Source organism: Euleptes europaea, chromosome 15 (assembly GCF_029931775.1).
Source record: "Euleptes europaea isolate rEulEur1 chromosome 15, rEulEur1.hap1, whole genome shotgun sequence".
Lineage (NCBI taxonomy): Eukaryota > Metazoa > Chordata > Lepidosauria > Squamata > Sphaerodactylidae > Euleptes > Euleptes europaea.
The window spans coordinates 24394893-24419103 of record NC_079326.1 but is presented as its reverse complement, the minus strand read 5'-3'; the positions used below and the strand labels follow the sequence as shown (position 1 = coordinate 24419103).

General features: G+C 42.5%; 1 protein-coding gene across 2 annotated transcripts in view; it reads left to right on the top strand.

The window, feature by feature from the left end:
* Positions 1-24211, top strand: part of ZEB2 (zinc finger E-box binding homeobox 2) — a 174022-nt gene that overhangs the window by 127757 nt on the left and 22054 nt on the right. For both annotated transcript variants that reach the window (XM_056861587.1, XM_056861586.1), the window contains exons 4-8: positions 2324-2395; positions 13436-13624; positions 14327-14541; positions 16940-17048; positions 21509-23481. In XM_056861587.1, coding sequence (XP_056717565.1) covers positions 2324-2395; positions 13436-13624; positions 14327-14541; positions 16940-17048; positions 21509-23481 — 2558 coding nt within the window. The remainder of the gene's footprint in view (positions 1-2323; positions 2396-13435; positions 13625-14326; positions 14542-16939; positions 17049-21508; positions 23482-24211) is intronic.

The window sequence follows — 24211 nt, the reverse complement described above, 5'->3', positions numbered from 1 at the left end:
CCTGAAGAAAATGGCCGCTTTGGCCATTGGACTCTATGACATTGACGTTCCTCCCCTCCCCAAACCCCGCCCTCCTCAGGCTCCGCCCCAAAAACCGCTGGTAGCAAAGAGGGACCTGGCAACCCTAGGGGGGGCTCCTGTAGAAGGAAGGGGGAGGCAGGGAAATCCCCATTCTACCAGTAGAACTACAGGTTCCCTTCAATAAGTCTTGAGACATTGTGCTAGTGGTTAGAGTGTGTCAGACTAGGATCTGGAAGAGCCAGTTCAAGACTCCTCTCTGCTATGGAAGCTTGCTAGGTGACCTTGGGCCAGACACAGACTCTCAGCCTAACCTACCTTACAGGGATGTTGTGATGATAAAAGAGAGGAGAACAATATACACTGCTTTGGGGGCCCAATGGGGAGAGATGCGGGATATAAATGAGAGATAAATTAATAAATAAAATGCTGCTGGGTGAGCATAATGCCACTTAACATGACATTATGCTAGTAGGTATGTTACACCTGGTGTTAAAGGCAAGTAGGTTGATGCAGCTGTCTGTGACCATATACAGGTTTCTGTAGTTATTCTCACTTTACGAAGCTTGATGCATTTCTACATAGAGCTACCACACCAAAAGCAAATTGACTAACAGACGTTTCATTCTAGAAACCTCCTGGCAAAATTGCTCAAACGATGGGTGCAACATCCAGTTAACACTGCAGCCTCTAATCACTTTTCCCATTCACAGAAATATTTTATTCACATGAACAGTGCTATATGTGACATGCAAAACTGCAGCAGCTTTGACAACGCAAAACGAATGGCACATGCCAAACTGCAGCAGCTTTGACAATCCCAAGCACTGAGAAGGTGCCTCGAAGATCATGAAAATTGTTGTAGTTAAGATTCCCAGCAGCCCTAGCTCATGGGAAAGGGAAGCTCATATGAGTGACACATGGACCAAAATAATGGGTGGATCTGTCCCAAGTTTAGAATATGCACGTGCAGAAGAAGTTGAAAATTCAACTCCAATAAGTTTACATTTCTCTACTGCTAAATTCAAGTCTTTATTTTCACAGTAAGGGTTGCGAGCTCAAAAGATTGTTCACAATTTTCTTGTATGTGTTTGATGTCATGTCAAGTAACATGCCTGTGCTTTCTTTATATAAATAATTTAGATACATCTGGAATATTATTAAAATAAGGTCATTTAGTGACTATTTCTAACTAGCCTGGGGACTGGAAGAAGAGTTCTTCAGTGCCCTTAAAAATACTGCTGTTTTTAACCATTTGTAACATTTATAATAAACAATGACAGATCTTAAAATACATACCCCACACCTCCCCCACAGCCTCAATTTTCTTTGAGCATGCATATTACTTATGACACATGTGTTCATGGATCTAGTAGGCAATTTCTTGTGATCCTGATACTGTTTCCTGACCACTCAGATAATAGGAATATAATCACTCAGTTCACACATTGTATTTGTCTACAGAAAAACATACTTGGTAACAGCTGGGGCTACCTGTGTGGAGAAGAAATATAGCCCTGTTCATAAGTTCATACAGTGAACCCATGTACCATCCCTGTACGTTGTTCATAGAGTCCCCATCTTCCTGGTAATGGGGGGCAACCACCCTCCAATTGACTGGGCTGCCCACTGACCCTCAGCTGGTTGATGGGTAAGAAGTAAGTCAGCTAAAGGGGGGCGCATGATCCGCGTGGCCAGCACGATGACATCACCTCTGGGTTTACCCGGAAGTGTCGGCATGGTGCCGGGGATGCCCTAGCACACTCCCCCAAAAGTTTTTGGAAGAGAGTGCTAGAGCATCCTGGCACAATGCCAGCGCTTCCTGGTAAACCTGGAAGTGACGTGATCGCGCTGGGTGTGCGGATCACCACCCCCAGCCCCGCCCCCATGAAGCTCCCACCGGTTGCCAGGAGGGACCTGGCAACCCTAATTGTACACTTAATTTTTTTTTCAGTATATGCCTTGAGTAATTCTTATGTTACTTTCAATGCATGCATTCATCCAGGTACTGGTCCCTGGTTTCAATTTTGCAAAGTGAACGTGTATGTTGGCTCTTTCTTACATACAGATGTACGCTCGTATAGTCAGGATGTACGGGCGTTCACTGTAACATGTGAATAGACTTGAACAGCTAACATGAACAAATCCATGAAACTGCGTGAGGAAAGCCATTGTGCAGAGATCTACAATCACCCTGTTCTCTGTTTTCACTGAAAGAAGAGTTCTTGTTACTTCCATTTGCTTGCAGTTTTAGTAAGCTGTTCCCTCAAGTACAATACTGAAAATGAGCGTTTTTGTGTTACAGAAGAAATGAAGGAGGAGTATGACACCATGGGGCCTGAAGCTGCCATTCAGACCACCGGAAACAATGGAACAGGTACTTTTGGTTTCCATTACGTTGGGTTAATTTTTCTATCAGTGGCAAGAATAGGCCATACAGTTCACCTCTCCGACAGAAAGCTTGCAGTATGCCTAAAAACCTGTATTTGTACATTTCTCTGATGGTTTCGATATAAACGAGTGGCCCAGCCTTGATGGTATAGAACAGGGGTGTCAAACATAAGGCCCGTGGGCCAGATCCGGCCCCTCGAGAGCTTTTATCTGGCCCACAAGCCAGCTGAGGCAGCCACCCCCTCTGCTCTCAGTCTGGTCTGGTGAGGCATGGCCCGGCCCGACCAAGTGACATTTATGTCATATCCGGCCCTCGTAACGAGTGAGTTTGACACCTCTGGTATAGGACTTTCAACAGAAATTGATGGGACTAGGATGGCTTCGCTGGGGTTTGCCTCTCCCCTGTTTATTGTGCCAGAATCCTTGGGAGCGAATAGATTCCAGTAGTGTGCGGAGATGTTTCCCCAGCAAAGGTGACCAAGTTTAAGGTAACTGCGCCTACCTTTTTTTCGTGAAAGAGCCTGTACAAGTATCTTGATAATCACAATTGGACACACTTTTTATATCCGAATTTATATCATGTGCCCTCGCAGTGTACTGTTCTGGAACCTGGAGCATTTTAATCTGAAAGGGAAAAAAAGTGTGCGTATATTGAGAAACATAAGCTAGACTTGCACACGAACTTGCAAAGCTGTTTTATACTAAATCAGACCATCCTTTCCTTGTTCTCAGAAATTCATCCTTGTTTAGAGATTAAAAGAAAGGAACATTGCTGCTGAAGAGGCATTGTTTCTAAGTGATCTGTTACTTAGCCTCAAATTATAGAAAATTGTTTCTTTTATTTATTTCGAAGCGACTACAGAAGTTGTGCCTGGGTTCAAGCCCTTTTCTGTTTGATTGTCAGGAGTAATTTCCATGCTTTATACAACACTTCCTATATAGGCAGCCGACATATTGCAGGACTGTGTGTCGACTGTCCTCACTGTGAGGAGCCACCAGTATTTGACAAGATTCTACCCGTCATTTTAAGGCTGATGCATACATTAGGGCCAATGCATACATACTCGTGGCTGTGACAAGGACTTTAGACCACACATGCATGGGGAGTTCTGTGCTTCCCAGGCACACAGAGACCCATTCAGGAATGCACCTTGCACACAGAAGGTTATTCTTTGTACTCACATATTCCCTCCCCCAACACCATATTCCTGATCTTAAATAACCTTGGGGACCTGGCAGAACTTATGTGTAGCCATCATTACACATAAGTTTCCTGGAGGAGCAAACGGCAGCTCCCTGGGGGGATTGGGAATGGGGAAAATGGCATGGAAGGGATGCTTAAAACCCTTTCCTGTGCTTGTTGTAATCCCATGCTGAAATCCAGCTCCTGGAAAACATGAAACTCACTGCGCATATATGATCCAAAGGTCTAGGTTGTAAAGGTTGTAAAGTGTGAACCAGTTCTTGTGTTTAGTACCTGAGAGTTTAGAGGTACTAAAGTTAATGTGATGCCAGTGAAGACACCTTCACTTGAGGGAAATGGAGGTAAAATGTCTTTTCTAATCTGGCAGAACAATTACTCCAGAGTTTCCCTACCCCTACTTTCCATCCTAGTTAAGCTGTTTTCAAGTTCCCTTACGAGATGAGATTCTTATCTGGTGCCCGCTAGACATGTTGTTAAAGAAGGTGGCACCAATTGATACAAGGATTTTATTACTCACACATCTCTCTACTGCTAGTAGACACCCACATGTTCTTATTAGCCATCACAACAAAGTGACTTGCCTAATTCTTGTGGAGAAAAATGGAAAAAATAAAGCCATATTGGCACTGAGGTTTTGTTTTTTGTTCTTTTTTTCCTTCTGTAGGTTAACTTTATGTAATGGAGAGTAATCAGCTGAGTAACATGAAGTCATCGATTTTTGTTACATGCATATTGCTGCATCACTGCAGAAAATGAAACAGCCATATTCATATATTTTAAAGGTTTTTTTTCTTTTGAACAACAGAATTCTTATGCAGTGACATTAATAATATCATCTAAAAAGTTCCAAATGATATTGTTCATATTTTAAACTCAGAAACAAAGCTGGCTTTTAATTTAAAGGACCACAGATAAAAAAAACCTTTAGGGCTTTCTCATCAAACCTTGAGACATGTCTGCAATTTATTATTCTTGCTATAAGAGAACTGCTGTAACTACAAGTGGCTTGTGCAATATGTAATAAACAATGATAAATTATATTCTCTGTTGATATTCTTATCCTGCTAGGAGAAAGGACTGCATGCCTAATCAAAAGATCTGGGGATGTTCTTATGTTCTTAAATCATGTCTTTCTCCACTAAACTAGGGCCCAGTTCAAACATGTTGGCTTTAGAGCTGGACTGTTGGCCAAAACAAGTTCCATTAGATGAGTAGTCCACAGGATGGCCACACTATTTCAATGCTACGAATGTGGACATAATTGCCAAGTACCAGCTGGAAGGGGCTGTGGCTCGGTGGAAGAGCCAAGATCTCGGGTTCAATCCCCAGCATCTTGAATTAAAAGAACCAGGCAGTAAGCAATGTGAAAGACCTCTTCCAGAGACCCTGGAGAACTGCTGCCAGTGGAGTCCTCAGCAGAGTTAAGCCATTCTGAGTTTATTGACTTCAGTAGGCGTAGAAAGGTGCAACTTTGCTTGGGATTGCATTATGAGAGAATCTCTTTATAAAAGTGTGTAAGGTTTTCTAGACTATAGTCTTGCATTTAGGTGTTATTCTTGTTCTGTTTATTTTTATAGGTAGGGTTGCCAGGTCCCTCTTCGCCATCGGCGAGAGGTTTTTTGGGCGGAGCCTGAGGAGGGCTGGGTTTGGAGAGGGGAGGGGCTTCAATGCCATAGAGTCCAATGGCCAAAGCGGCCATTTTCTCCACGTGAACTGATCTCTGTCGGCTGGAGATCAGTTTTAATAGCAGGAGATCTCCAGCTAGTATCTGGAAGTTGGAAACCCTATTTACGGGGCTTGTGCACATGTAACTGCATACTTAAATGCTGCCCTAGCCTGCTTGCTGGGTGGGCAAATGTTCTGATTTTTCTTTTACTCTTGAGTGATATGTATCAATAGATATCCAGGACACATACAATAGCTGACGACAGATTTCAACGTTTCGTAGTTTCAGCCAAACAGAAGCAAAAAGGTTTCTACCTGATTTCAGTTGTAGTTCCACCTCATGAAGGTATTCATGAGCCTATTAAGTCCCAGTATGAAAGCTGCTGTTGTGCTGTAAACATCTGTCCACCAAAAACTGTGCTGATACTACAAGAATGTTTCACAGGCATCCGTTCAACCACCAAATGGTGTTGATGGCTCATAGCGGTGGCCAATTAGACCAGATGTGAGCTGTTAATTTCACACAGGTAAAAAACCAGCCCTGGTTCAGGGCACTGCAGCTTTTGAGGCTTATTTCAGCCTTCCTATATAGTGTTAGAGACGGGATGAGCAGATGCTCTGTATGTAAATAAACAAGCGCTGCCTCTTTTTATTAATCATGGCACCAGACAAATAAGCCCTGCAGAGAAAGTATTTTTTATGCATTTTGGTAAAAGGAGGGAAAGAGTTATCTGAAGAGAAGGAAGTGGAAGTAAAAATTGGCAGGCTGGCAGGACTGATCGTTTTGACACGGTAATCCGTATGTGCCAATGGAGGCCAGCCACTTCCTGCTTAATGAAGGCTGTGGTTTTATTAGCTTTGTTGCCGATTAGGAGAAGCTATCTCCCGCTCGCAGCAAGAGTCCCCGCAAGAAATAACTGGTCTCCCAAGCTCCTTTCGTCTGACTTTTAAACATCTCCTTTTCTTAGCGTGGTTTATGCTCATGTGAGGTTATGATTCCTCAGGCTTCAAGGAGTCCCCGCCCCGGCCCTTAATTGAAACAAGACTTCCTGGGTGAGGTCACTCGCTTTACGTCTTCCTAGAAAGCTTGACTCACAGATGGGAGTGGGATTTCTGTGTGCAATTTAAGTTCACGCGGAATCGATGCATGCGGCTAAACAACACAGAAAACCCACAAAGGGCATGCAAGGGGAAGCTCGCCCTCCCTAGAAGAGCCATTTGCAGGAGGAGGGCGCATTTTTGCTTGCAACGCTCCTCAGTAACCGAAGAGAAACACTGAAGTTTCTGACCTGCATTCCCTTGACATTTGATATTTATATTAATCTTTAATATACAATCTCAGTGCTAACATTGTTTCAGTTAAGGAGCTGTCAGCTTCTCAGTAAATCCCACTGTTTTTAAGGTTTATAACTTAAGTATAAACATTTGCCTTAGCTCCTGAATTCCTTTAATATACACAGAAAATGAATAATCCACAAGTTTTAGAACCTCAGAGACATTTAATATCAAAGGAGGCAATTACAGCCTACTGTACAAAGATAGCTTTCGAAATAATTTGCTGGCCTGCGCGAGGAAGTTGAGCATAGAGCAGCAGACCTAGAAGCATAGGAGGGAGGGGGAAAACAACGATGGTTGTGATATTATTCGTTTATTCTTCCAGCAACGTGACCTGGAAGTAGTTCACAAAGGAAAAGGAAGGGAATATTTGGGCTAAAGGGCCAATGGTAAGTTTTGGATGTGATCAACAGATTGTAAGGCTGAGAAAATCACCTGTTTCAAATATGTCCTCACAGAACCCACTCTGCATCCTGTCCCTAAATATTTATGCTGGGATATAAGCCTGTAATGCTTGAGGGACATTTTTGCAATCCTGGCTAGTTCTAGTTTCTGGACAGTGTCTTGGATGCAAGGGAGTGTTTCTATGGGCGTAAAGTTTTCCATCCACAGAAACATTCCATTGCCCCCAAACCTGCGTGGGCACCCTCCTGTCTACCCTATAAGAATTGACTGGCTTTCCACTACCATTTTCTAACTTACCACTCAGAGGGTCTTCCCAATGTCCATCTGGAAATTTGCATTATAGTTTAGAGAGCTCATCCATGATATTTCTCCTACACCTGTGTCAATAATTTAGTATTTCATGTGTGTGTGTCTGTTAAGTGCCGTCAAATCACTTCCAACTCATGGCGACCCTATGAATCAATGTCCTCCAAAATGTCCTATCTTTGACAGCCTTGCTCAGGTCTTGCAAATTGAGGCCTGTGGCTTCCTTTATTGAGTCCATCCATCTCTTGTTGGGTCTTCTTCTTTTCCTGCTGCCCTCAACTTTTCCTAGCATGACTGTCTTTTCTAGTGACTCTTGCCTTCTCATAATGTGACCAAATTATGATAGCCTCAGTTTAGTCATTTTAGCTTCTAGGGTCAGTTCAGGCTTGATTTGATCTATAACCCACTGATTTGTTTTTTGGGCAGTCCATGGTATCCGTAACACTCTCCTCCAACACCACATTTAAAAGGAGTCTACTTTCTGCCGGTCAGCTTTAGTCTGACTAATACTCCTGAAAGGAGGAGTATTTCATAGCTCCTCCTTTCTTAACAGTATGTTGATCTTTAAACAAACATGTTCTGAAGCACTGGAGGGGCTAGCCATGTGTCAGTGTTTGGCCATACCAGTATTTCAGTCTCTGTCATTCATTCACTGATTTCAATTGGCTGCCACCTTCTAGCATGGCTGATGATAACCTGAGTGTGTGTGTGTGTGTGGGTGGTCCTAAGAACCATGAGAGGCATACACTGAAACTCTGCCAGGTGGTCAGGGGCCTATTGGGTTCCGGTTTACAAGAGGAAGTGGGCTGCTCTTCAGCCTGCTGTAATAATTTTGCTAAGTACTTTGCAGATAAAATCTCTTGCATCCACTTCGACTTGGACTCTACATTAGCAGTGACAGGACTGGATGGTCCCAGGGTGCCGACCGGTCCAGGTGTGGGATACTTTTTAGCTTGTCCAGTTTGACGATATAGACAGGATTCTTGGAATCCTACCATCTGCTTGTACAACCCTTTCCCCTCCTCTTGGGCGGGGGCCTGGGCGGGTCTGGGAGACAGAAAATGCCTCCCAGAGAGGGGGCAGTAGCCCCTGCCCTTAAGTGTGTCCACCTCCGAATAAAAATCTGCTCTGGATCCAGGAGAGTTGAATAACTACTGTCCAGTCTAAAATATACCAGTTCTTGGATTCCTGAATGAAGTGGATTGTTTGGATCCGTTCCAGTCTGGTTTGTGGCCTGGTTATAGGACTGAAATTGCCTTGGTCACCCTGGTGGATGGCCTACACTGGGATTTGGACGGAGGGAGTACAAGCCTGTTAATTCTTCTGAACCTCTGAGCGGCTTTTGATGCCATCAGTCATGGTATCTCTCTGGACCTCCTTTTAGGGTTGGGACTGGGAGGCACTGTAATGCAGTGGTTAAGGTTAAACCTCAAAGAGAGGTTTCAGAGTGTGGTGTTGTGGGACTGCTGCTCTGCCCCTTAGGTTCCTTGAGATTTTATCCTACTCCCTATGCTTTTCGTCATCTATGTAAAGCTGCTGGGAGAGCTAATTTGGAGGTTTGGGTTGAGTTGCCACCAATGAACTTGTGACTTCCAGCTCTATCTCATGCTTCCAGCAGATCTCAGGAAGGCTGTGGAAACTATGAACAGACACCTGAAGAGGGTTTTGGAATGGATGAGCTGTAACAAACGAAAACTAAGGGCACTTTCATACATGCTGAATAAGACCTTTTCAATCCACTTTCAGTGTATTTTAGCAATTGTTTTCAAGTGGATTTTGCTGTTTCATATGGTAAAATACAGTTGCAAAAGTGCATTGAAAATGGATTGTGCATTATTCAACATGTGTGAAAGTCATATTAATCCCAACAAAACAGATGGGTTACTGGTGGTTGGCAGGTTTGACCCAAGAAATGGGATATCACTTGTTCTGGATGGGGTTTTGTTCTACCTAAAGGAGCAGGTTTGTAGCTTGGGGGTGCTGCTGGACCCAGGCATCTTGCTGGATAAACGTGTGGCAATGGTAGCCAGGGGTACCTTTCAAGAGCTTCTTTTTTGTTGTTTTGTTTTGTTTGGCATACCCTCAACAACTGTTATTGGCCCTCCTCCCTGGTTGTACTGTTATGTGTGTGTGCATATATGTTTTTATTGAGCTATTTTATTTATACTTCATTTTAAATGCTGTTTTAATGATGTTTGCCTCCTTTGGGACCCTATGTGGGTGGAAAGGTGGTATAGAAATGTTTTAAATAAAGAAATAACAAATACAGTGAAATTAAAGGGAATGATGGGCATTAGACAGATCTGAAACTGTATGTGAACAAGCCTGAAGAAAGAAAGAAAAAATCAGCAAGTGAAAGAAAGCACTATGGAGGGAAGATGCAATTGAGCAGACCTTCTAATAAGATGATTGGAATGGCATTCCTGATTTGGCATCACATCTAGAAAATCTAGCCAAGATGTTAAACAGGCGGTAGGTGTTTATCAAGTGGTCTCTGTGAAATACAGCACAAACTATGCATTCCTGAAGGGGGCCTGAGTCTACTTAGGAGCCTACATGACCCTGCAGCGGCGCAAGTTCCTGGTTATCCTGGATAAAGGGCACTTACGCCGCTGTGGAGGGCATCCCCACTGGCCCAGGGATGCCACGCCGCACATGGGGCTTGGGCGCTGGTGGGGCTTTCTGCCAGTGTTCTCCCAGTGCAAATCCCTGCACCGGCGTTCCAGAAGGCGTTCCCGGGGTGTTTCAAGGGGCGAAGCTGCCTCTAGACCCACTTTCCCCTATGGGGGAAAAAAGTCTTTCCCCCTGTTTTTATTTTGGAAAAAAGGCTTCTTTTCCCTCCGCAGCGGGGAAGCAACATGGGAACACCCCCCGGGACGACAGCGCAGGGAATTGCGCTGTCAGGACACCATCAGGAGGCCGAGCCGGCGTTCCAGGGTTGCGCTGCCGCGCCAGTGCAGGAAAGCCAGCGTGAGCACCCCAATGCTGGCATCCCTGTCTCTCTCAGTGGCGCAAGTGGCCTGGGCGCTGGCACAAGCAGCCCGGACTCTGGCACGGCCACTTGCTCACCTCCTGAGGTTTTTTGGCCCCAGAGCTCAGGAATGGGCTGCTGTAGTAGTAGTAGTAGTCGCAAGGTTATTTGGATCCTCGTTAATATCTGAATGAAGGTTTAAGAAGCAACTCTACTCTCATGCCTTCCAATAAATGGTAGTATATCCAAGTGTTCCTTTATAATCTTAAATACTTTGAAATTTGCCACCACCAGATATGAAATTGATTAGTACTTCCGTGGCGATTAGGCTAGGGCACACCTCTTCCTTCAAATAATGTCTCAGCCAATAATTTTTTTTCTTTGGCATTCCTAAATTTGTTTTCGAGATTCATAAACCATTTGAAACATGCTTAGGGGTTCTGTTTCCTGTTTTAACTACCCAATTAGTTTCTTGTGGCAGTATTTATTTTATCTGATCAAATTCACCCATATTAATCATGGCCCTTATCTGAGATATTGTTGTATGTGTGTTTAGCTTGAACTCAGCAGGTTGTACATTGAAGAAAGATGCAACATATTGACAGGAACTGAAACATTTTTATTAACAACATCCATGAGGCTATTGCCAGAATTGCTTCCTTCTGTAAATGATATTAAGGCATCTCCTGGGATTTAGTAGTTGCAGCTAAAAGTTTTTACTGGACTGTTTTTATATATATATTGTAGAAGTGGATGTTTCCTGTTAGATTTTTTTTAGTTTTTTTTAGCAAAATGATGTTTGCCATAATCCACTTTTGAAATATGCAATAGAATAAAATGTTACTCTTCAGCAAATAGTGGTGTTAGTTGATTTTACCCTAATACCATTGACCACTCGTGGAACCATAATGGATTTTCTCCTTTATCTGTTTCCTTGAGGCAAGGTTGCTAAATATTTCAGTAACCTTGTGTGTTGGTTTCCTCCCACAGTCCCAGTTACAGTGATGTAAATCTAGTGCCCCTGTCATTCTCTAATTATCAATCCAGCCCCATTGATTTTAAGGGAGATACTGCTGATTTACGCTATTCTGAGAAAGAGCAGAATCGAGCTCATCTCTGCTATGGTTGCTTTATGAGAGAGAAAATATTTTAATCATTGCGATGCTCAGTTTGTCATCTGTCCTGTCCAAATAAACGAAGCAAAACCTTAATAAGCACAAAGAGTAAAAAGTAACTGCTAATGCAAGCCTGTGTCTGTCTTGAAAATGTATTTGTTATATTATAACTTAAAAGAAAACCAAAAAAAAAAAAACCCTGTGTTTTTCTGCTGCTGTAATTCCTCTCTCATTTACACACATCCCCTTTGATTTCAGTGGTCTTTAACATGCATAACTGGGCAGAGGATTGAATGCTAGGTCTTCTATACAGTTGGATTAATAATTTTCTGTAACATCCTAGGCTTTACCAAATTGTTCCTGTATGTAATATTTCAAAAAGCAGGCAGGGGAAATGATTAATTTTAGCAAGAGGATGTTTTGTGGTTCAGAGCACATTATTTTTCATGGGCAATGCAGGGGCAATAAAAATATACCAAGTTTATGTTTTAATGGGAAAAAAAGGGAAACTTCAGTACAGACTGTAAAAATAGTTTCAGGCCCTACCTCACATTGTTATGTCATAGAAATATGTGGTTCTCTGTATAAAATTATTCCAGGCGTCACACATTATTTAAGTAACACACGTTCTTGCGGGGGGGGGGGGGTAGAGGGGAAGAAAGCATTGCTCTTTAAAAGAGCATATAAGGGCAATAAGAAAGCAGTTATTTTGTTCTTGGACCTACCTAGGGCCAGAATCCGAATCAGGCCAGAATTATACCTCCCCGCAAATGAAGATGCTAAGTCCCCACTGCAGGTCTAGCTTACCTTAAGTTTTTCCAACCAGTGCTAAGGAGTGGTTCTGTTTCACAGCAGACATAGGAATATAGCAGACAGGTGACCAGTAGTCATCTGGCAAGGAGAGATAAAATCTGCCATGCAGTCCAGAGGTTGATTCTTTAGGGCATCAAAACTCCCACCTGGTAAGGATTTTTATAGGCCCAAATTCAACCCATAGGATTCTGTTAGATCCCAAACAAATAGGGTTACCAGGTCCCTCTTCGTATCTGGTGGGAGGTTTTTGGGGTGGAGCCTGAGGAGGGCAGGGTTTGGGGAGGGGAGGGACTTCAGTGCCATAGAGTGCAATTGCCAAAGTGGCCATTTTTTCCAGGTGAATTGATCTCCGTCTGCTGGAGATTAGTTGTAATAGCAGGAGATCTCCAGCTAATACCTGGTGGTTGGCAACCCTACAAATTAAGATATCTCATTAACCTCTATGGTTGAAGTACCATAATCAGAGTAGCTAAGGACAAAGAGCAGAATTGCATCCTGTAGGGTTGCAGGTCTTCCCTCGCCACCACCAGGGGATGGAAGGGTAGGATTGCCAGATCCACATCGGAAAACTACTGGGGATTTGGGGATGGAGCCTGGGGAGGACAGAGACCTCATTGGGGTCCCACGCCATAGAGTCCACCCTCCAAAGCATCCATTTTCTCCAGGGGAACTGATCTCTGCAATTTGGAGATAAGATGTAATTCCGGGGGATACCCAGGTTTCACCTGGAGGCTGGCACCCCTAATCCTGAGGGCTCCATCTTGAAGACAGTTACTCAGAAATAATCGTTGCAAGCTATCATCAAGTTGTGCAAGTCTTCAAAAACATGTAGAAGCCTGCAATACTAGTCATTCTGATGCTGCTCACGGACAGGGTACACAATCTTACTTTTGTGTTTGTTTTTTGCAACAAAAGAGGAGCATGTGCAGGGTTGGATCCCAAGATTGCTCCTGCTGTTCTTTATTGATGAGTGGCATCATCAGGGATTTGCCAGATCTACTTTCTTTAAAATCACAGAGCTCTCAGTGATTGTACTAGAAGAAAGAGAAAGCAGGCGTCAGGATCATATTCAAAAGATAGACTTGCAGCTCCAATACAAGTGAGAGTGTTTCTATTTTGTTTTTGTTTTTGGAAAATAAACGTATAAACGGTGCAGAGAAAGCATGCCCAAAACCTTTTATTTTCCTTCTTTCCCGCTCCTTTCTGTTTTAGTTAAGAATGCAAATTGCACATCGGATTTTGAAGAATATTTTACCAAGAGAAAGCTGGAGGAAGGAGATGGACACTCAGTCAGTATAGCAGAGTACTTGCGGCGCAGTGATACAGCCATTATTTACCCAGAAGCCCCCGAGGAACTGTCTCGCCTTGGCACTCCAGAGGCCAATGGGCAAGAAGAAAATGGTGAGGATGGAATTCATTTTCAGCCACTCTCCTGACCTCTTGCAGCTGTTCAATTATAAATGTACTACATGCCTAGCTGTTTACCTTAAAATTGAAGAACAGCTGCAGAAGCATGGAATTTCATGAGGAAAGATTGGGACTGTCATTTCAGCATATTGCGATTTCTTTTTCAGTCAGCAGTTTCAGACCGTTTCGTAGGTGAAATAAATAACAGTCAGAATTAAGGATGATATTTTCAAAGGGTGGGTTTGTCGATCTGATTTTAGTTTCGGAATGATTGGCTCCATATGGCACAAACTAAGGACTACTGGCTGAATCTGTAAAGTCTGTTGCTTCTTAATAAGTAATTGAAAGAGGGGGGAGGTCCAAGAGGATGAAGTAGTTAGTGTTGTGTATTGAGAAAACCAACTGGTAATTACGGTAAGTGTGTAACATCGATAAATAAGACCCCCCCCCAAAAAAAAAAATTAGCTTACAATAGGAGTAGATTTCTGAATTTATTTTATAACAATTCTAACATGCTTTCCCTAAGTGTCTAAAATTCATTGACGTGGCTTCCAGGCTAGGTAAAAAATCATGGCACTCCGGTGAAGGCAGATTGCAATGATTCTTGTCAATCCATCCCAGGCACTAAGCCCATTAGCTGCCATTGATTTACTGACCTTTTGGCCTGCTCCATTCTCTCCTGTCTCTGGGCTACAGACCTGCCACCTGGAACTCCAGATGCTTTTGCCCAGCTGCTGACCTGCCCCTACTGCGACCGGGGCTACAAGCGTTTGACATCTCTGAAGGAACACATCAAGTACCGCCATGAGAAGAACGAGGAGAACTTTCCATGCCCTCTCTGTAACTACACGTTTGCCTACCGCACCCAGCTCGAGCGGCATATGGTGACGCACAAGCCGGGGACAGATCAGGTGGGGGGGGGACTTGTTTTAAGTGATTTCTTTCTATAATAACCCCTTAGAGAAATGATATTGCTTTGATTGGCAATCATTATTAATTTTTCATGGCATTTTGAAGATGCAGATCTTTTAATGGTAATAGCTTTAATTGAGGTCTAAATGATTTTTTGATGGTCTCTTCTAATATGATTTAATAGTCTTATGTTCACGATCGAATGAGTGTGTTAATTTCTAATTTAGAAATTTTATTTGCACTTTAACTTGACTTTAGTTTCGTTTTTTTAATGTTTCTCAAAATGTGAATGAAATTGTGGCATTTTAATTATACATTATTAAACATCTCAGCAATTTTAATTCCATTTTTCACCTAGTTTTGCTTGGCTTTTTTTTTTTCCAAATAGGATCTCAAAGATCTCAAAGATCTGCTAATCTTTTTTCTGACCTTCATTATACTTCACTGAGCCTTGTGTATATTTTTCATTGTTTCTAAGACTTGGTTAATATTTTTAGTAGATTCTATTTCAAAATGCACGTATGTCACATGCCTCACGATTGTTTTAATAACATGTAACCACACAAGGAACTCACCATTGCTACAATTTATACATCCACACATTATATCTGTTTTAAAGGAAAGTGATGCCTTGATCAGAGATGTGATAGATTTAATTTCTTTAAATATATGGTTAAACTTCCTAGTGTTTACAAACTAATCACTAAACTTGAAACCTCTTTAAATAGTAAAGATATATTTATCTGTTCTTCTCTAGAGAATGGCTCCTTAAAACTTGCATTATGTATTACAAGAAAAGCTGCAATCACAAGTCATAAACTTCGATTCTTGCATTGTGTCCAATTGCATCGGAATTATAATGTTTTCTATTTCCTGAAGAACAGAATACTCATCTTGGCTTTGCCTTACAGACTTTGTTTTTCTAAAAATGTGTGTTTAATTAGACAAACATGTATCAGGCCCACCTTCTAATCAAGCAATTTGGTAATTAGCTCACTCTCTCTCATTTGATCTCTGTTATCGATAAAATATGATTCCGACAAGGCTTATCATAACATTTCATTTTTAAAGAATAGAGCAAATTATTAATCTGAAAAAAAATCTCCCCCCTGACAAAATGAGACACAGTCTGCCCTCCCTCTACTTCTTGCTATCAAAACATTGGGGGGGGGGGGAGGGAGAGAAATATCTGGAAATGTATCCAACGTAACTGCCTTAAATTACACATGCAAGAGTGTGATTGTGTTGCCGCATTACGAATGGTAGCTTTGGTGTTGAAAAGTCCCCTCATTTGCTCGTGGCATTTACAATTAGTAAATTAAAATGATTGTATCATATTAACAGTGGCACAACTAAAGTTTATAGTAGTCCTCTGAGGGCTGTGGGGGGAGACCAAGCAGCTGTTGCTGTTTGTTTATGCAACTCAGCAACATATGAGCGCTGGTCCCTCAATGGCGCTCGGCGGGCTGGGCTCTGCTTGATCTTTGAAGGTTGCTGCTGTTTGAACAACCCTCCCTGTGTCCCATGTAACGCCATCTGTCTCACTAGGAATGTGGGAAGATTCAGCACACCCTAGCAGTTGTCATACCGTTTCTGTGCTGTCTTTTCTGCAATAGGCTTTTGTGTCATAGCTGCTTAGGAAGAAGGGGTGGGGGTGGGAGCTGACTGACCTCCTACCTTGAACATCCAGACTAGATGACTGTAGCTACTCCCCCCCCCTCCTTAGAATTCAAAGTCATAGCACTTTTCCCACTTGTTCAGAAAGGTCAAGCTGTGTTTGATTCTATTTTGATGCTGCTTTTAAACTTGTCCTTTCGGACAACTTTTCTCTTCTTTTGCCCTCCGCTCCTTAGCTTTGCACCGAAGGAGAAAAGAGAACGAAACGGTTCAGTTCTCTGATCAGGATTTCGCAGCAGCGGCAGCTTCGTGCTGAATTTTTGCTCTTGCGTAGGATAACAAAAATGAATTTTGTTTATATATCCCGGCACTAAAAGGCTCAGATGGACATTAAATGGGATGTTTTAAAAACTGCCTGTCTGAAGGCACTTCTGTATACGCCAGAAACACTACAAATCTCAATTTCTTTGAAAAATTAACAAATCCATTCCTCCCAACACTTCATGCTTTAATATATTGCCGTGCTGATGAAAGACTTAGGAAATAATTCCAAAGCAAATGCCGAAAGTGCATTCAGATTTGCTTCAAGTTTACTGCCAATATTTTGATTTTTATGGTAGCACTGACGAAGGAAATGAATCTACGCACAGACATTTTAGTCTTTTAGTACTTAGCAGGCTGCCTTAATAACAATTATTTTTTAAAAAACGAACAATCTCTTTTTACATGTATGTGTGTGTATTTGCATAAAAATTCACGCTGGTGTCTTTGCTCTCCCAGCACCAAATGCTGACCCAAGGAGCAGGCAATCGCAAGTTCAAGTGCACGGAGTGCGGCAAGGCCTTCAAATACAAGCACCATCTGAAGGAACACCTGCGAATCCACAGTGGTGAGTGGCTGAGGTGCCAGGGTTCTCATTTGCATTCTGTTTAATTAGCTGTGATTTATTTATTTATTTATTTTAAAATGCTTGCTTAAAATTTACACAGTTTTGTTTTGTAGATCAACCAGAGTATACTTAAATAAATTATATCTGACTCATCTTCATATTCCCCCCCTCCTCTTCCATGCTTTCTTAAAACCCACACAAGCTCCACGCAAGATTTTCTGACTAGCAGAATCTATCACCTAATTAATTAATTAATTAATTAAACAAACTCTAATTGGTTCCTGAAGCTATTTCGGCTCAGAGGAATTCAGAAATTCTTCTTCGTTGGGCTCTTCGATGCGCCTATTTTTGACACTCCTATATTTTTAAAATGCAAGCAGATGAACAATGCCACCTCCCATCCAGCTGTAGGGTGTAGGAGCTCCAAAACACACGTCAAGCTCCCTTACGTGGAACGGCTGTCCCGTTCATTTTATGACATTTGTATGCCATCCTTCTTCCAGAGAGCTCAGAACCGCTGGTCGGTTATCTCACAATAACCCCGGTCGCTGAGTTAAGTTGAGAAATAGTGACTTGGCCAAGGCCACCCCATGAGCTTCCCAGCCTAGGACAACTTAACACATTACATTTTCTAAAATACATCCACCAAATTATTTCTATATACACGTAAGATACACATGCAACAGACACTTCTGTCATTCAGGTATACTTTGCGGGGATGTAGGATTGTCTGCAGTTGCCCAGTGAGTGTTTACTCATTAGCAAACACCAGTTCAGTGCTGCATAATGTGTGGAATAGTGTCGAACCTGGGATTTCCACATCTGAGCTCAGCACTCTAGCCACAACACTCTATGGACTATTATTTCATAGGTGCGACTGAATGGCACACACAGTGATAACCTTGGAGGTGGTTTGCCGCTTGGGTTTGCCTACTGCTACTCTGGGTGAGAGGGAGCGAAGGGGAATTCCTGCCCTCTGCGTAAGCACCACAGAGAGGCAGTGGCTAGCACACGAACCCATGAAGCTGTCTAATACTGAAACATATGGACCCTTGGTCCTTCAAAGTCAGTATTGTGTATGCAGACTGGCAGCAGCTCTCCAGGGTCACAGGCTGAGGTCTTTCACATCACCTCCTTGCCTAGTCCCTTTAACTAGATATGCCGGGGATTGAACCTGGGACCTTCTGCATGCCAAGCAGATGCCCTGCCACTGAGCCACAACCCCTCCACACTGTGCACGTATCTAGTTGTGTGACATCAGTGAGGGAAATTGTCCTGTTAGCAGCTGTTCAGTTACATGGCACTGATGGAGGCCTCTCCGCCATTGCCTCTTGGTGTTCTCAGGTTAGGGTAGGAATTCCCACCCCCCATTCAGTCATCCCACAGTAGCAGCAGGCAGTTCTGATTGGTGAGCTGCCTCCCCAGCTGCCACTGTGCACTCATGCTTCTTTCGTGTGCATAAATCACTTGAAATAAATAGGCCGACCCTGTGTGCATTAAAAATCTAGGTGGATATCTGAGTTCCTCTGGGTCTCTGGATCAGAATATGTGGCAGTGGGGTATATGGTAACATCTTACCTTATGTTTGAAACTTGCCAACCTCTGAAAATCCAAATGTTAATTAGTTGTCTCCCTTTAAGCAAGAAGTCCTCAAAATTTGATGAAGTTTTTCTTTAAGGCCAATAAAGCTAATCTCTCTGTCTATATAGAATCATAGAGTTGGAAGGGACCACCAGGGCCATCGAGTCCAACCCCCTGCACAATGCAGGAAATTCACAACTACCTCCCCCCTCCACACCCCCTAGTGACCAGAAGATGGCCAAGATGCCCTCCCTCTCATCATCTGCCTAAGGTCACAGAATCAGCATTGCTGACAGATGGCCATCTAACCTCTTCTTAAAAACCTCCAGGGAAGGAGAGCTTACCACCTCCCGAGGAAGCCTGTCAGCATCCAGCCAGCCAGCCAGCCATCACTGCTCATACAACTATAGCCTTGAGCAGAAATAAAGGAATAAAAATTCCTTACTTAGGGCAAAAACGCATGGTCGCTTTAGCCTCCTTGATTCCCTGTTTCAGCCAGGATTCAGCCAGGATCGAACGCATGCGTTTCGCCGGACATGCGTTCGATCCTGGCTGAATCCTGGCTGAAACAGGGAATAAAGGAGGTTAAAGCAACCATGCATTTTAGCCCTTAGTGTTATTTGTTTGGTATTTTATTATTGCCCCTATACATTTTGCCACAGAGTAATAGAATCATTTGAATCTGATAATAGCCACGTCACCTGGGCCCAATACTGCTAATCCTTGGACCCATTTAGACAACTTTTAAAGAACATTTGGCTCTTAGATGTTCTTGGTTTTTTATATTCCTATTTTAAAATTGCAAGATACTTCATATTGCCATATTTTAAAGCTAAAAAACAAAGGTTTTTTTTGTATCTTTGCCATGTTTATGTGCTATTAAGCTGGTAACGTATATTTGCCTTATATTTTATTCAAATGATGTTAATTAGCCTGCAAGCATTTGAGCTTTTGCAAATGCAGCTCAGTACTTGCAAATCTTAGATACAATACAGCCAATGGTAAGCACTTTGAAGTCCCATTGATTCTAATGGGGAAAATACAAGTACATGCAAAAGGCTCCCATTGAAGGCAGTGGAACTTAGAAGTACCTAATTTTGGCTAGCTTGTGCCCCTTTGCTTTGTTTCTCTTAATTGCCAGGAACTTGACTTTGGGAAACCTTAATGAATAACCGAACACCTGTTAGCACAGTTCTACAAAAAGGGCTTGGAGCAAAAGCAAACTGCAGTGTTTAGACTACAAACGTATGAAGCTTCCTGTACCAAGTTAGACTGTTAGTAAGAGCAAGGGCCCACCTGCTTAGGAACAGAGGCTAAGATTTACTCTGTAGTGAATTATTATTTAGGGCTTTAAAAAACACTATTCTTTTGACTGAATATTAGGGCTATGTGTCTGCCATGCACCTACATGTTTACTGTGCCCAAGACTTACATATCTTACATAGAGTTTGCTATCCTGAAGGGCTTAGATAGTACATTAAACACCGTAGGTTGGTTCCTACAGATCACTAGCATAAGAACCAGTTTTCTTAGATGATCTCCTCTGCCTTTCCCTTTTCCCAGCAGCCCACTACGACCTCTGGAAACCGAAGGCTGAGGGCTGGGAAGCCTCCTGGACAAAATCCCATGAGACACTGGGGTTGGGTGGGAGGCTGCAGCAAAGAAGGGGAATCAGGCAAAACCACTCCTTGTGCTAGTGGAGAGCTTCCTGCACCAAACGTCTGCTGGGCAGATCCACAGATAGGAGAGAGCCACACTAAGTTAGCTGTGGCTCTCAAAAACCCAATCCCTGCCAGAAATGTTGTTAGTCTTTAAGGTGCTCCTGGACTCTCACTCTTTTCTCATGGCTCTGAGTAGCGTCTTGTAAAAATGAACGAAGTATCTGTTAAAAAAGAACCACCTCAGAAGGTGAAAGGACCATGATTAAGCCTTCTGAGTGGAGATGAAGGAAGAGCAGCATCCAGCGCCCTGCTCGTCTTTTTGCCTCTTCCCTTGTAGGTTGGCTGGCATTCTTTGTTCATGGCTCCTATAGGCCATTTGGAATTCTAGGAGGAAGCAAAGATGATGCAGAATTTTCCCCTTAGTTTATAAAGTTAAATTGGGCAAGGGAAGATGAGGAGAGTTAAAGGCTCATGTTGTACCACTGCATTCGACAAAGTCTGAAACCTTCCTCCAGTGTAAGGAGCACTGCTATGAGAGAAGTGGCTCTTCCTCCAGCAAAAGTGGCTCTTCCATCCAAGGAAGCCTCCTTAGGCTGGAAGAAGGCTTCATAATTTTGATCAGCGGAGTGGTAGGATACAACGCACTGTATTTATAGCAGTGCTTACGTTTGAGTGGGTATTGTTAACAGCCTAAACCTAGTGGCTTACATTGAATCAAGTGATTTCTAGAGTATTTACCATACCAACTGTCCCCCTTAGGGTTGTGCTAATGTTGCAGAGAGCTTGCTGCAAAAAGAAGTTATGATAACTACATATTGACTCTTTCCTTGTTGAAAGATATGGCACATTTAGTGTTCTACTACCAGTATTGAAATATTACAATTACTACTTTGCTGAAAACAGGTTTTCATCCAAACTGTTTTATATAAGGCTATATCCCCCTCACCCCTGGCTTTTAAAGGCATATAGTCACACACACATTGCTTTCCACATAATGTAAGCCAGGAGTGTCACATAATTGATAGGAACTTGGATGCTACTAATTGGAAAAGTGCCAGGTAGAATAGTCACCAGTTGCAAAAATTCAAAAATACCCTGACGCCATCTATGAAGTAGGGAGAAATACAGCAAGCAGAAAGGGGTAAAATTTGAAGACATGATGTGATTAGCTGGTACTATATATAATCTAAAGAATTATTTTTTAAACATTCATTGCAGGTGAAAAACCATACGAGTGTCCAAATTGCAAGAAACGTTTCTCCCATTCTGGCTCATACAGTTCACACATCAGCAGCAAGAAATGTATTGGCTTAATCTCTGTAAACGGACGAATGAGAAACAATATCAAGGCAGGTTCTTCTCCTAATTCTGTATCTTCTTCGCCTACTAATTCAGCCATTACACAATTAAGAAATAAGCTGGAGAATGGAAAACCACTTAGTATGTCTGAGCAATCAGGCTTACTGAAAATCAAAACGGAACCACTAGATTTCAATGAATATAAAGTTCTGATGGCAACCCACGGCTTCACTGGTGCTAGTCCTTTCATGAATGGTAGACTTGGTGCCACTAGTCCAATAGGAGTTCATGCTTCTACGCAAAGTCCAATGCAGCACTTAGGGGTAGGGTTGGAAGCACCTTTACTTGGATTCCCAGTCATGGGCAGTAATTTAAGTGAGGTGCAGAAAGTCCTACAGATTGTGGACAATACTGTTTCCAGGCAGAAAATGGACTGTAGCGCTGAAGAGATCTCCAAGCTGAAGGGTTATCACTTGAAGGACCCATGTTCTCAACCAGAGGAACAAGGCGTTACTTCTCCTGGTATTCCACCTGTGGGTCTTCCAGTAGTCAGTCATAATGGTGCCACTAAAAGTATCATTGACTACACTTTAGAAAAGGTCAACGAAGCCAAAGCTTGTCTTCAGAGCTTAACTACAGACTCAAGGAGGCAGCTCAACAATATTAAGAAAGAAAAGCTGCGCACCCTAATAGATCTGGTAACTGAAGATAAAATGATAGACAACCATAATATACCCACTCCTTTTTCATGCCAGTTCTGTAAAGAAAGCTTTCCTGGTCCCATTCCCCTGCATCAGCATGAACGTTACTTATGTAAAATGAATGAAGAAATCAAGGCAGTCCTCCAACCTCATGAAAACATGGCTCCGAGCAAACCAGGAGTGTTTGCAGATAAGCAAGCCCTCCTTCTATCATCAGTACTTTCTGAGAAAGGAATGACTAGCCCCATCAATCCATACAAGGACCATATGTCTGTACTTAAAGCATATTATGCTATGAATATGGAACCCAACTCTGATGAACTACTGAAAATTTCCATTGCTGTTGGCCTTCCTCAGGAATTTGTGAAGGAATGGTTTGAACAAAGAAAAGTCTACCAATACTCAAATTCCAGGTCACCATCGCTGGAAAGGGGCGGTGCAAAGGTGGTGCTGGCTGCCATCAACAACACTCCCACTAAAGACTCTTTGTCAGCCAGATCCCCTATAAAGCCTGTGGACTCTATAACATCGCCATCTATAGCTGAACTTCATAACAGTGTTACTAACTGTGATACTCCTCTCAGGCTAACAAAACCTACTCACTTTACCAATATGAAACCAGTCGACAAATTGGACCACTCCAGGAGTAACACTCCTTCTCCATTAAATCTTTCTTCCACATCTTCTAAAAACTCCCATAGCAGTTCTTACACTCCAAACAGTTTCTCATCTGAGGAGCTTCAGGCTGAGCCTTTGGACTTGTCTTTACCAAAACAAATGAAGGAACCCAAAAGTATTATAGCCACAAAGAACAAAACAAAATCCAGTAGTGTAAACGTAGACCACAACAGTGTTTCTTCGTCATCTGAAACCTCAGATGAACCACTGAACTTGACTTTTATCAAGAAAGAGTTTTCTAATTCAAATAGTTTGGATAAAAGCACTAATCAAGTATTTGGTATGAACCCTTTTAGTGCCAAACCTTTATACACAACCCTTCCACCACAAAGCGCATTTCCCCCAGCCGCTTTTATGCCACCAGTCCAGACCAGTATTCCTGGACTACGACCATACCCAGGAATAGATCAAATGAGCTTCCTACCGCATATGGCCTATACTTATCCAACTGGAGCAGCTACGTTTGCTGAAATGCAGCAAAGGCGAAAGTACCAGCGGAAGCAAGGTTTTCAGGTAAATATCTAGTTTATTTCACTAGATGATAATTGCGTGTAACATGCCCATGTCATCCTTTATGACCGTCATTATTACAAGGATAAAACTGTTTTCAGAAATAGCTCAACGCATATTTATTCTATTTCATTTTAAAAAGAAGATAACGGAGTAGAAATGGAATAGCCAAGGTGAAGTATAACTGGACAAACAGGATGTTCATTTGTAATGTATTTAGACATTAGCTTTCTATTAAGTATCCCAGTCCAGCATCCCTCATTAACTCCCTAGAAAATGTGCCTGGAATGGGACAGAATCTCCACCCTAAGAAATCATTTCTGGTTCCATGTGAGAATGAGTAGAGTTTGTACTTTTAGCAAAATGGCTGTAGAGACCATTCATGTTATTGAAAAATCTAGGGGCATTTATTGGCATTGCCGCTTCTTAGATATGGTGGTTCCCTTGGCCACTGCAATCCTTAAGAGATTCCCAGAGAATCACATAGAAATGATAATGCAGCCATAAGCTGTTTATAATATGTTACAACTAATCTTTACAGAGCTATAAAAGGGATTAGGAAGATCCCCAACCCAGACTTGTTTTCATCTCACCTGTTCTATTTTTCCATACCCCTCCTTCTCCCTCCAGGCCCAACCCACAAATTTAGGGAGAAGAATGTAGAAATTCTAGTTGTTGAGAGAATAGTCAGTATTGCCTTAATCTTTAGAGAAGGTCCATTTGACCAATTGGA